The 14,879-nt window shown below is 37.0% G+C and overlaps 1 protein-coding gene across 1 annotated transcript; it reads right to left on the reverse strand.

Annotated features, from left to right (window-relative positions):
- Positions 1-4,856: 4,856 nt before the first annotated feature.
- Positions 4,857-14,633, reverse strand: LOC116170782 (dual specificity tyrosine-phosphorylation-regulated kinase 2-like; the record flags this gene model as incomplete). Its single annotated transcript, XM_031487284.1, has 8 exons — positions 4,857-5,904; positions 5,960-6,089; positions 6,142-6,285; positions 6,337-6,508; positions 10,425-10,563; positions 10,615-10,892; positions 14,195-14,358; positions 14,420-14,633. Coding segments are annotated over 8 exons (1,554 nt in total), but the record flags the coding sequence as incomplete, so codon positions are not given.
- Between the last annotated feature and the right edge of the window lie 246 nt (positions 14,634-14,879).

Consider the following 14,879-nt stretch of genomic DNA (forward strand, 5'->3'; position numbering starts at 1 on the left):
TAGGATTCTATAGGTATTCTTATTTTTTGGTTTTTTGCATTTTTTTCACACAAAAACAAATACATAACCATTTTTTGTTCTAATTCTTATTTGTGGCTATAGAAGCAATAAAAATAAGGTACATATATATGTCCCATGCGCAAAAATGCTGTAGACCAGTGTAATTTATCGAAAATGTTAAAGGATTGGTCGATAAACCTATAATTACCGATAATCTATCGATTAATCTCACAACTATAAACTATTAAGATAGATAATTATCGAGAGAATTTTTAACGACGTAAACTTTTCAATGTTTAGGTATACCAGTTTACTTCCAACAAAAGCGATGTAAGAGCATTGTTGAGTTGCCATATGATCACAATTCACAACCTACTGCTGTACTCATTTTTTAGGATTATCGTCCACTTGATCACCTTTGATTTCAGACAACTTGAGCATCAAAAGATCCTGTTTTATTTAAATTATCTCTCGCAATATCAATACCAAAAAAACAAAAATGTTATCGAGTGTAAGCACGGATGATGTAATATATCGATTGAGAATATATATCGATGAGATTTATGAAAAAGTATCGATAGTTTTCTCTTGATAATTTCCGCTACTTATTTATTAATCGATAAATATCAGAGATAGACAATTTTCGTGGCAATAATAATCGATAATTATCAGCAGCTAACAATCATTATTAATTATTTTCAAAAGTTATCGATAATTATAAAAAGTTATCGATAATTATCAAACGTTATCGATCATTATCGAAAATTAACCTTACGATTTATCGATAATTGTCGATTATTATCGAAAGTTAACGATAAGTGATTAAAGTTATCGATAATTATCGATAGTTATCAATTAATGATTAATCGATAATTATCATACTGAACAGACTTATCGATAAATCGATAACAATTTCATTTATCGCTCAGCTCTAGTAGGTATACGAATTCACGTAAACTGGGACCGATTTATTTGTGCACAATGCTGCATGGTTATAAAAAAAGCTGATTCGAGAAATTTAGTTATCAAATGTGAATGTGGAAATGATGTAGCTGCCTGCTTGCAACGGACAATATTTTGCCTTAAAATTTTTTTGATCGTTTTTTAATAACAAAATCTCCCGCTTTCAGTAAAAATGTGGAACCTGCCTATTTTACTGCCTGTGAATAGAATGTATGAAATTGCATTCCTTCAAGGACAAGGACTGCAAGCTTCGTTCGTCTAAATGTATTATTATTTACATTACGAATTTACGCAATGCTTCTTAAGGGATCTATTTTTAGAACATTCCAATCCTATTTATAAAACCATTCCAATGATAACACAAAAAACATCCGGAGTTCCTGACATCTGACGATTAAAAAGGAAAATATTCGAATGGTTTGTAATGCTGCCATCTAATGTCAATGTAACGCTCCACTTTCGATCGCCCACGGACTTTCAAACGATCGAACTGCTCCTAGCGGCGGCCAGTTGGCACATGGTCACAAACTGTTATATGGGATCTGCGCTTCTGATAGTTATAAATTCAATGATTTTATCTTATGCTTTTGATCGAAAGTTTTTTTCCAGGAGGCAACAAAGCCTGAGTGAATTAAAAATAAAATTGTCATGATTGAAAATCAAAATCGATTATTTTAGGGAGATTAATACAAGATAATACATTTCATAAAACACTTTATATTTTACTTACGTAGTCCTCTAAAGCAATACCTTGCTTTTAATTTCTGATAAAAAAAGCTACCTAGGTATAGCTTTTAATAATCTGATTTGTTAGAATTTGAAACAAGCATCACGGTGATTGGTCGAATATTAATATAGACTGTATACATCAGAATAAAATGCGCGTTTGCGGGGTATTCCATCCGTCCGTGTGTGGAACGAGATCTCGGCACTCAGAAGTCGTAGCAAGCTTGTTGATGCCTCCTTCGATAAATATAGGCAGCAAAAAAAGGTAGCTTTTAATCTCACTTTGGCCGGGTGGCTGGCTGACAGAGTAAATGCGGGCCCGTAGAAGAACGCCTACCGTGGCCGTGTAATTAACATCCTTAGGGAGGCGGCTACATTATGTGGGGTCGGCCACCCCTGGACGCTATCTCCGAGTGTGTTATACTAACCTGGAAATTTTTCAGTTTTTTTCTATCTTCTTCTATAGTTTTGGTCCGATTGTTTTCAAATTGGTGTCGTTTAAAAGGTCTTGTAAATGCGCATTACTTCTGCGTACTTAGCGGAATTTTGTTTTTTTTCCTAGGTGCGAAATTAACCACCTTTTGCAAGGCGCGAGTCTTCGAGGGGTATTCGAATTTGGGCGCCCAAAAGTTTCTTAGAGCTCTAATAGCGGTCCGTCTTTCCCGGATCACCAATAGTAACTCGAGCTATGAGAAGTACTCACAAATTGAGTATTATTTTGTGCGTAATCCACCAAATTGCGAATTGCGAACTTCAAACGCGAATTGTGGGTGAACAGCAGTCGGGACGTCGGACGTGGGTACCGACAAAGGGAATATGGTAACCCCCGACGAGATCTTACTGATGGTGGAGTCAAACAAACGCGAATTACTGGTGAACGGGACGTCGGAAGTGGGTACCGAAAATGGGAATATATGATAGCCCCCGACAAGATCTTACTGATGGTAGAGTCAAAACTTCAAACCCGAATTGCGGGACGCACAGGACATCGGGGATGGGTACCGACAAAGGGAATCTGGTAACCCCGGACAAAATCTTACTGATGATGAGGTCAAAACTTCAAACGCGAATTGCGTATGAACGGGACGTCGGAAGTGGGTACACACAAAGAGAATGTGGTTGCCTCCGACATGGTCTTACTGTTTTTTTAATAAGGTTCCTCGAAATGGGGTTGAATGGAATTGTAGTAATGCAATTCTAAACTTTTCCCATATAATTGGATATTTATATATATATATATTTAGAGTTTCATAATTATATGGGGAAGGTTTAGAGTTTCATTACTACAATGAACTTAATGATGCGGTGGAGTCAAAACCTAAAATTCGATTTGCGCGTGAACGGGACGTCGAAACTGGGTGCCGACAAAAGGAATGTGGTAGCCCCCGATAAAGATCTTACTGCTAGTGGAGTCAAAACTTCAAAGGCGTATGACGGGCGAACGAGACGTCGGAAGTGGGTACCGACAAAGGGATGTGTCAGATACGAAGGAGTGTATATTGTATAGATGCGCAGTATTCATTGCAAAGTTAATTGTAATCTCGAGTACATCTCTGCATGGAATTGGATTCGGGGTGGTAAACTGGAATTATTGCCTGTTTAAAATATTTCAAGAACCTGTTGCATTACCTACCATGATTGCTTACGATTTTTCAGTGGAGTGCCTCTGGGTGGCGGCCCAAAAAGACCCATTGCAACACCTCAAATTTTTAGGAAAACGGGGAGAGAGATTGGCACAATCTAGCTAGTTTTTTTTTGTTGGTAGGCACTTACCTCTGGCGTTATATGCACTTGTTAACATACTGAGCGATGTATCAAAAATAGATTTGCATAAGACTTAAACTTACAAGTTGTTTCACAATAGTGGGTGCTTTCGTTTCGAGGATAGCAGACACCTTTCCAGCGTTGGGACGGATATCACGCGGTGTTATCACGGATTTTGGACAGAACACGTTCTTCTTTCTGTTTAACTTCAATTTGTACACACTTCGTTGGTCGAAGACCTTCCTGAGATCTTCCAAATCATGTTCGACAATCGCCGATGTACAGGGTGTTCATTAACTTCGCCCACTACGGATTTATCGAAAATCAGTGATTAAACAACTTTTTAACCAAAAACTACTTCACCTCCTTTCACCCTCTGTTCTTCACATGACTTTTAGGGTGTTTTTTCAACAAGACGGCAAACTCTTGTTGGAATTGTTTCTTTTAGGGTTTCGAGATTTTACGAGGACTTGCGCGACATGAGTGTCGTTGGTAAAGAAGATAATATAATAAAATATGTGTTCAGCATACGGGGTACGTCTCCTGCTGGGACCAAATACAGTTTCATGTGGTTAAGAGTTTTTTCAATATCTCGCATTTCTTTCTTTTTCTTCGTCGTCTCTTAGCTGATTTTCTGATTTCTTACACTGGATAAAATTTATTCACGACAAAAGTAGGTATCTCGATGGTCAATTTCATTGTCGATAAAGAAATCATACACAGCATTTGGATAGTCGCTAAAATGGTAAATATTTGTTGCCAGATCTTTCGCCATCGAGAATAAAATCGATTCCAAGTAATGTTTGACTATTTATGTTTTGGGGTAGCATAAGCATAGCAGATGCTTTCTCCTTTTAAAATATCTGACGTTACAGGTAACTGGATATTGTTCGCTGTATGGTACCCTATAATTACTTATTCAATGATGGTACCCTATCGCTCGCGATCGGCGTTTGTTTCATCTCCCACTTACTGTACAAGAATCTGGCAGTCTTCGTCGAAACGTGTTTAAATACCTTATCCCGACAAGTGAGACAGTTCCTTTTCACCTACCCGAAAGCACCACAACCATAACATTTAGGTGAAACCCTGTTTCGCGACTCTCCTTTGGCAATTTTAGTTCGTACCCACATCCGCGAGGGGTATGACATTTCATAAGCATGTAGATACCAAACGGCTGTTAATAATTGCATGGTGACCTATACATACTTACGTGAAATACAAAGAATTAGGATGGCAGAGCGGTGAATAGTACCTACTTCCATCCAGCCAGATCTATGAACACATTTTTCTGCAAATTTTACTTCTATTTATGTGATGTTAATGTGAGTTAAATTTTGACCCTAGCACAATAAATTGCGTTGATTTCTTGATAAGTAAAAACCGAATAAATAGGTACAACACTTTTTTAAATTTCAGTCTTATTTAAAGAAATATTATGTAACATAAATAATATCTATAGATAACTAATAATAAGACAGTTACAATTAACTCAACAGAGATAAGAAGTTACAAGACATGAAAACTGTACAAGTATTTGTACAACATAATTTCCTAAATTGTACACATATCCTACAAAGAGCAACTGCTACCCTTTGGTAAGTCCAGTTGTGTACTAAGTAAAATTGGAAGTACAGACATTTTGCGTAATAATATTCCAATTTTCTTATAATTACACTGATACGACAGAACTATCATAGATATATCACAATAGGAATTTATGATTATAAAACATTGGCATATTAGGCCAAAAACTTACGGTAGGGAGATAGGCAAATAAATATTGTACAAGTCATACAAGAAACTAAAATGCCATAGATTAAAACACAAAAGTGATAAAAGGATAGATTTTATACACAATGATAGTAATAGGTACATATAATTAGAAACATATTTATGTACATTCATTTGTTGTTAAGAAATTGTTGCATTATATAATGTAGGTACCTCTTAAAAAACGCTTCTCTGTTATAACCACTGTCATTATTCATAAAGGAGGTATGCGAGTCTAAATTTGAAGAACAGTCATATTTCACAGTCATGGTATTTTTTTCAATATGATTGATTCAAGCTGTGCAACAATTACATTATTTGGTCGTGGTATTGAGAGATTTTTGGCCCGTAGATGACCATTTAGCCTAGAGAATTGGGGGTAAAAAGGTTCCCGAATCATTTAGATTCGCATCTACAGATCTATTATCATTTATTCTAGTATCTATTTTGGCCTTTAGTTTATCACTTGATTTAGTTATGACACACCTATGGTGCGATCGATAATTTGAGTACCCATCCGCTGAGGCGCCACTACTCGAGTGGCTGTCGTGGCCAACGCTTGCTTCTGACTGGCTGTGTCTTAAGTCATTGTTGCCCGATTTTTGTGAAGAGTTTGATTGAAGAATCCAGTCGTGTCTTAATGCCTCTTCTGGTGTCATTCTTTTTCTAGGATTCCATCTGAAATAAATAAACGAATTAGTTGGGTACCTATTTGGGATAGAGCATAACTTACTCCAAGCACTTAGAAATGAAGTTAAGAAACCGCGTATCGTTGCATCGTAGGGCTATGGCCAAATTTTTAGTACCAGGTTTCCTTTTTCTTCCTTTAGTGTTTGTAACGCACCGTGGATTACCTTTCGAATCTGTAATGATACCTAAGTTACTGGGCCATGGGGAACATTTCAAAGAACATACCAAAGAATAACCTTCTTCTGGTTGCGCCAATAATTAAGTCATCCGGCGGCGGGCCTAGTAGTTCCATTAAGCAGGCAAGCTGTTCCACTTCGTTTTCTCCAGGAAACAAAGGGTAACCCGTATACAGTTCCGCCAATATACATCCTAAAGACACAGATGTAAAATTGCGTTACAAGATATGGTGTTTTACAATACCTAAACTCCACATATCGATAGGGGTACCATAAGTCAAACCTAGGATCACTTCTGGTGATCTGTAAAATCTCGACTGAATGTAAGTGTAAACTCGTTGATTGGAGTAGCACGAGCTTCCGAAGTCTATTACTTTGATTGAACTACTTCCTCTCTGTTTTAAGAGTACGTTTTCCTAAAATCAAAATGCATTTTAATGGATGAAGAAAGAATCTGCTGCTTTTAATTAAGTGGCTAATAATGTTTCCAGCGTGAATACCTTTTGCGCTACGTGTTTACCATTTAACAACGATAGATAATATCTCAGCATAATCAGGAAGCAAAACTGGGGTTCTCATTTCCTTACTGAATAATTTTGAGCATGCAACATGCGACAGACCACGCGAAACCATAAAAAAACACGCAGTGTTTGTTTTATTCAAAGGTAAATATCCTGACAATTGCCCTGGCGTTATTAATTAATAATTTTACCTAAAATCGATCGGTTTTAGATAAACGTTAGCAATGTCAATTTCGACGATTTTTTCAATTTATGATAGGCAGGTAATAGGACTTTGTCATTTTATTAGTTCAATTGCTATTTTGGGACGTTTTATTTTTAGCAAAGGTATTTGACCTGCTCTTTAAAGTGGAAGTATTTAATATACGATAGACCAGTAAACCGATTTAGGTTTATCGCTCATTTAATTAGTTTCGCTGTTGACATCACTCCATAATGAAGTCACATAAAATAGCAGTTTTAGGGGATTTAGTCTTTGCACTTAATTGTGTGGCTGAAAACGATAATAGGCATTGGGCTTAAATTGGTTCTTATCTAAATTGTTAGTGTCATAAATGAGCTAATTTTTAACACGGTTAAGTGCTAATCGTATTATGCACAATATCTTGTTATTTTTCTCTCTTGCTTGATCCGTACCTAATTGTTCTGTAATCGGTTCGTTCGGCAAAATTTACACAGAAAATGTAGTCTGGCTTATCTCCAATGAGGGAGAGTACGCCCGATCACCAAACATATCCGTGCCCACAAACCAATCGCATTAGGTATACTTTTTATGTTCAATGTCATTTTCTTAGTGAAACCCCGGATTGTGCCTCTACACGCAATGGAAAAACCGACGGCATGTCTTGAGGTTTAAGATCTCAACGAAAACTATGTGTGTATGGAGAAATCTGTTGATCTGGCGCCTGGAGACCGGAAATTTCAATACAGAATCTCATTCGTTTTGCCTTTGCTTATACCGTCTCAAGGTAAAAGATGACACTGTTGGAAGGGAGTAAACCATTGAAATTGATGGTGCAGAGATTCCCATGGTATTTATCGAGCTTTGCCTTGGTTTCGGGGATAGATTTTTTACGTAAAAAATAACGTGTAATCAGCATACCAAATACGCCTCTGGGATTTAATAGGTGGGTATCAGTTCTACCAGCTTCAATTTCTGTGTTCCTCCCCAGTTTTAATAGATCACCCGGTACCTAATAAGTATAACAACAACTTCTAAGGACCAGACTTTCGTGTGACTATCTCCATGGAAACAAACGTATTCAGATAACACGTTATCTATCAAATAAGTTTAGATGGAACAGGAATAATCGTCCATGTAAAGTATTATCAAAGCTTACTCTACATTATATGGTAAATAGTAAATATCCCGTGTCTCTCTCAAAAGACATTTTTCTGCACGTAATTTCCGCTCGATTAAAATATAGGCTACGACCATTACACGCGCGTTGCCAGTCAAAGTAATGGGAAATTTCTTAATATAAATAAATGACATACCGATCCTCATAACGAAGGCAATTTCAAGTGCCCCAAAGAGTATGTGGCATAAATTACAGATGTCAGATAGGGAGTACAATAAAAATTGTGAATATGTCCATCAAGGTCCAAGGATCAACCCTCTTTTATGCAGTCGATTGTGATTTTGAAATCTATATTGTAATTATAGCAAAGTGCAAGTTATACGAAACTAAAATCCAATCTTCTCTGGGAGTTTGCATGCATGTCGCATCACAATCAAATAACATGCTACCCCGTTATTCTATCCGTTACTAGCATCACCCATACGTAAATAGTCGATTCACAACTCAACTCAAAGCATAAAAGTTTTATTTTCACCATCGAATTACTCTAGGAAAGCCTTTGTAGCGCAAAAAGCATCATTTACTTTAATTTCCATCTCTCACCTATCTATGAGTTAAAGGTAATTAACGCATCTGTCTGTGAATTAACGTTAATTAGCACAAGTATATCTCAACTATCAGAATTGATCTGAATGAAACATTTGTCTTTTTTTTGAAAATTAAAACCAAATGACAAGTCTGCCTGTCAATTAGAACTAAAAAGGAGATGTCTATCTGTAAGCTTTTGTAATTAATCAGCATTCTGTTCATCCCACTTACCAGAAGAATATTTCTATTATTGCTAATTATCAAATAAATATGCAATTTAGGGTAGCTGATAGACTGCTTAATTAGGGGTAGTCAATAAGTGCGAATTTACAGACAAACGTGACTTAATTGAACAGCTAAACGCCGAAATGTTGACGGAATTAAAAACTCATTTTCGACTCAACAATTGTGAAGTCTTATCCAAATTGACATACTTATTTTTAATTTTTTTGCCTTTATTTTTGAGTGGGCGGGGTTTCAGCCAAGGCTGCACATATAATAATAATAATAATATGTACCTACATATAATATGGTACACTTGTTGGTCAGAAGACCTTGTATAAACACTTTTTGATATTTTGCATACAATATTATAGGTACACGCTATAGAGTATGTAGTAGTACACAGGGTATCCCAGATTGAGTAGGATTACAACTTTCATGTTATTGCAATTGTTTAAATGTTTTGAGACCTGAACACCCAGTTACTCTAGCGAAACCTCGCCTCACTTCGTTCACATACGAAGACGGAAGCTGACGGCATTTCGATTCCGGAAAATTTCCATTAGCCATCTAGTGATGACACTTTGTGGAACTTCATTCGTTTTATATATTTCAAGGGAGGTTTACTCCTTGGTGAGTGGTGACACCACATTTAGTGAGGGGTGAGGTGTATACCTACGTACTCTCTTCATGACCGCCGCGTAGCTTACTACAGCGACGCACTCCGTCAGCGGCGTAATTTGTACTTTTGTGTCATTTATTTATTATATAAGACGATAAAGGGATATTTTAACCATTGGGTGATTCGCCATTCGTGAATTAACGTTCACCAGACGGCTAGTTTCCTTTTATCGTCGTGTATAATACAAAACTTAATTTTATAGCAGAAGCCATGTAAAGCTTTTGACAAATCTGAATTTTATTTATACGTCAAAAACAGCAAGCTTAGGTGCTGCCGTCGCGATCGTTGCCATAGAAACAGCATTGTCATTGTTCTGAACCTAATTTTATATCGTACTCCGCGTCCCATTTGAAATAGGAATGCCAGATGTCATTAGAATGTATAGTAATATGTTTCACTTTATCTACCCTTGCGTTTAGTGTGATCACTTTATCTACCCTCACGGTTAAAGAGCCACTAGCATTCAAATATATTAGAATGTCCATTTAGGATCTGCTATAAAATAAAATAAATTAAACATTGAAAATTATTGTGGCAGCTCTGAGGGCAGCTCTTCATATACAAATACCAATTTATTATCACGACTTTAGAATCGAAATTCAATTTTTTTTAACTATAATTTCGTAATTACCTAAGTAAGTATAGGTACAGTAAGGATTAATAATGAAAAAAAAATGATATATGAACCCCAGTTTTGACCAATAGATAACATCTCTCTGAAGCGTTACATGTGCATATAAAGCAAAGGGTTGTTCAATGTTCATTCTACAAGAGAGACTTCAAACGAGATCAGAATTATTGACGTCAAAAGAAAACGTAGTTAAATCAGAATTTTGTTTCGTATTGCTTTAATGGCGAATAAAAACAAAACGAAACCGCGTGGGATGAGTAGTAGTAAATACAGCGTACGTTTTACCTCCTTGTATCGTAAAACGGAAACATTGGGAAATACAATTACACAAATTCCGAATCGATTCGGAAATGCGTTGAACTAGAAGGGCAGAAAAAAAACACTTACCGGTTTCAGATCACAGTGAATAATACTTTCTTTTTGTAGCAGCCTTAAGCATTTCAGTAGCGAATTCGCAAAGCGTCTAATTAAATTTAAGCTGAACCCTTGGTAATTATTCTTCTTTATTAGTTCGTAAAGATTAAGACTGCAAAAGATACGATAAAGCTCATCTTATTCATAGGGACGTTCAACTTACCTCATAAGTTCGAAGCTAATGCAGAGGTGATTTCGGAAATAAAAATAGTCCAGCATATGTATAACGTTATGGCTGCCGTCTTTATCTTTTTTTCGGATATGATCCAAAATTCGGACTTCCACGAGAGCTTGATGATGAAACCGCTTCTTATTTCTTATAATTTTTATGGCGACGTGCTTGTTCGTCATGTGGTCTAGAGCTCGAATTACTTGGCCGAAACTTCCCTTACCGATCACTTCCAATATTTCGTAACGATAGCTTATGTGGTCGTGCAGAACCTGAAACAATGTAATTGTGAGAAGGGTTGGACGCTCAAATTTGCCAAAATTTGAATAGGGTTCCTTTTCTAAAAACGATAATCTGACAATACTCCTTAATTGCATTTAATTAGTAAGTTGTAATACAATTATTGACGCCTTTATATGGAGATTTTATATTATGGGATTACTAAGAGGCATAGTGTAATTCTATTCTTACACTATGCTAGGTAGAGGTTGTCGGTAAAGGTACAATTAATTTGATTTGACGACAGTACGCAGTTCATACGGTAAAATGTGAAACAAACCACCTGCAGAGTGATTACAAGGCAACGTTTATTACAACATCGGAATAAAGTTCCGGTTCAATGTAAATTGCACGATTTCATGTCAAAAATGTAAATTTCTTGTCGTGGTTACAGATTTTACTTGTTGGTGTAGGTACCTACAACAGAAATTATTCCATTAAATGTAACTCAAGGTTGTCTCTGAGCCATGATAAATAGATTTATGCAAATTTCATAATGCGACTACAAGTGGGACACGTTTACCACAATTCAATGTACCACATTGTAAATGACATTATCAGAACGCCATTATTCAGTTAATTTATAAATGGCAAAAATTGCGAAATGGAGAAAATCGGGTATGAATCACGTACCTACGTATGAATTGCCTGCTACAAAAATATAATCCGGTTGTTGTGTGTATTCCCACAGCATTGGTGATTAAGAACTTTATAAAGTTATGGAACGAAAAAATGAAATATAGTCACATATGTTTTTGTAGAAGTAGATATGTAGTGGAAATTGAAAGACACTAATGTAAAAGTTACATCGAAATGCTCATATTGTAATCTTTTTAACTTTCCTCTGACGCCCGATTAGAAACTGGCGAGGAAAGATTTGTCAGGAGCATTTGGACGCTTTGGTAAAGCATGAGAGATATGGGATCAATATAGTGCTATGTGGCTATAAGGGCTTTCTATCCGCAAAGTAACCAAAAACCGAGTCTAATTCGTCTGGAAAATTTATGGCCACCATCTTTGGAGACTGGACGGCGTTGAACACACGGTATAGGTAAGGAACCACGAATAATGGTGAACTTCCCGACCGCTTAAGCGGACACAGTCGGAAATGTTCTGTTGTTACTTGAGGGAATTGCGAAATAAGAAACGGTCAAACGTTGAAGATGCCCATTTTGTAAAACAATTCTGTTTGGAAGTGTATGACGAAGCCCGTCTGGTATTGGGTAGACGAAACAGCGCACGTGCAACCGCCATTGTGTGACCTTTATCATCTGATATAGAAAATATACAAATAGATACAAGCGCATGTAGAAAAACCCTGGAACGTTTTAAAGAAGCAAGACAAATTACGTACGTAGAAAAAAGGAATCACTACACGGACCGCCAACAGAAGAAAGGTGGTTGTTATCGACAGTCAGGGATGTGACAATCCCATTAGCTGCAGTGCAGTGCCAGACACCTCTGGATCGATGGGAATATAAACAGTACCGGTTGGCATTGAAAAAACCACGTGGGCTTGGGCATTTGGGCAAGTCACCGCTACCCCTAGCAGACGGCTGAGACTAGCCGGTTGAGCTCAAGATCTCCAAACCGACAGGAGTAGGCTGATTGAGGTCTGGCGCACCGAACCCTCCGCCACTGCTCGGCGTCAAGGCGTATTACTAGTGGACCTTTTTAGAGACCTAGTTATAAGTAGTTAAGTATGTTAGTCCTAGGGTGTTTCCGTAATAATAGTGAGCCCATATTAGATATAGAGATTTAGCAGTGTAAGCTGCAACGAAATAAGTGAATACATTTCCTTGTTCGTGTTGTGCATCGCCCCATCCTCACCTGGGCAGGGGGAATTAACGATCATTACCAGAGAACATCGCCATAGAGGGAAAACGAATCCCACAAACGCAATCGTGGATGAGAAATTCCACTAATTCAGCAACAACCAGAGCAGAAAATTAGCTACGTGACATTTCCCAAGCAATTTTTTCAACAAATTTTGAACTGAACTTCTGAATCTGAGGCAATCTGAGGAAGAAAGGAAATTGGATAGCCTTATTAATCAATTAAAACAATTCAAGGAGGATCTTTATCCTGAAGAACGAGAACGAGAAGGAGTAACGTTGGTATTGAATACCATCCACTTATCGTAAGAAGAATAGAAGGGGTATAGCAAAAAATTATAATTAATACAAAAGCGGAACAAACGGCGCGGGTCGGTTGAGGTCTTGAGGAAGAAACGACAAAGCATATTGAAGAGTTAATTAATGGAAGAAAGAATTTGAAAAACAAAAGGACGAAATAAAAAGGAGACATGAAGCAAAAAAACAAAACAAGTTATGGTAATGATCGGGAAGAAAAGTGGACCCATGAGCGAATTAAGAAGGACAGCGGAAGGTAGATTAAGAGACCAGGAAAAATTAAACAATTATCGAGGCGCAGAAGAAATTGAAAAGGGTAGTGAAGCAATTGTCGAAACAATTAACCAAGACTCAAGTGATAATCCTAAGGAAACTGTAGACAACATCGATTCAAGAATTACATATTAAATAACTTTCTTCAGACTGCATATCAGATGTTAATCGTTAAGAGATCATATTTACCTAGTTATGTTCAGTCAATAAAGGGATGAAGAAATGGGGTTAATAAATAAATTGATTGATGGCTGACTCCACCACTCCAGGAAAAGAGGAAAAAGACAAAATTAGATAAACCATTTCAGCCAAATTTGAAGAGATATCTACTTAGCGAAGGAGAGAATAATGAAATCGATTAGAGGGAAAGAGATCCTCACGTAATTATGTGTTATAAATCTCAATAGATGTTGAGTAAACAAATTTGGTTGGATTTTGTAGATATTTTTTTTTGTTTTTACGCGACACTGTAACGGGTCGCTTCACAGCGACCTCCGCGGGCAAATTTTTCACCTAGGCGTCATTTTAAATTAGGGCAAAGTCCCTCAAAAAAGAAATGCGTTCACATTTCTAGTTTATTTTCTGTGATGTTCAACTGCACCTTGAACATTTACTACCTTCTAACAGGGCGAGGTGGGATTCACCTTATGTATAGTATTAATTAATTCTTTTGATACTAAAATACCAAGCAAATAAGGGCGAAAAATATAAAGAATCATGTGCAACTAACGCCATAACAACTACGATTTATCAAACTTGACTGGCTGGTCATTTCATTTGAAACACAAAAGCTCGCGTACTTCCTGTTGTGTGAGCGACTTGACCTAAATCGAGCGTCTAGTTTTTTTTTCAAAATTAAGGACGAAATGAATAATAGATCGAAGACTAACCTTATTATAACTCCCACTGTCGTCGTCGAAGCCCCCATTTTGTGATCCACCATGTTCGCCGTGGATTTTGCACGCATCCAATCCAAGATACCATATTTTCGAGTATTTCTCAATTTCATTCCTTTCGTATTCCGTTAGACGACTTCCATATAATCGTACTGCCTCTGTAATAACGGGAAAAAACGCGAATGAGTATCGTGCATGGATTTGCATATGAGTACAAACCTGAAGGCGTCAGTGGAAGATGAGAGTTTTCATTGTCTTCTTTGTGGTGATTATTGTTTGAAGCGTGGTGGCTGTAACTTCGTGAGTTATTGTTAATTGCAGGAAATCCTTCGTCTAACGGCGTGACCGGTGTCGATGGAGTTTTGCCTTGAATTTGCAAATTAAGTCTCGAAGACGATTTACTGTTTTCTAATGTCGGCAACTGAAACAAAAATTAGCACTTTAGCAATTAACTCTGGCAACATAATGTTAAATTAATTCAAAGGCATTCGCGTAGGTATCTTAATTTTGTGCAAATGGGAAAACGCTCATTTATCTTTGACTGGGGAGGACAGAAACCGTTCTTTCGTTTATGTCTTTTCGAGGAAACGATCAATAGGTACCCCCAATACTACTTTTATAGAAAACAAACCTGGTTAAATAAAGGGCATTCACGCCCAAAATGTGTTCAGTGCAAGTG

This window comes from Photinus pyralis, unplaced genomic scaffold (assembly GCF_008802855.1).
Source record: "Photinus pyralis isolate 1611_PpyrPB1 unplaced genomic scaffold, Ppyr1.3 Ppyr1.4_LG5, whole genome shotgun sequence".
NCBI classification, from domain to species: domain Eukaryota; kingdom Metazoa; phylum Arthropoda; class Insecta; order Coleoptera; family Lampyridae; genus Photinus; species Photinus pyralis.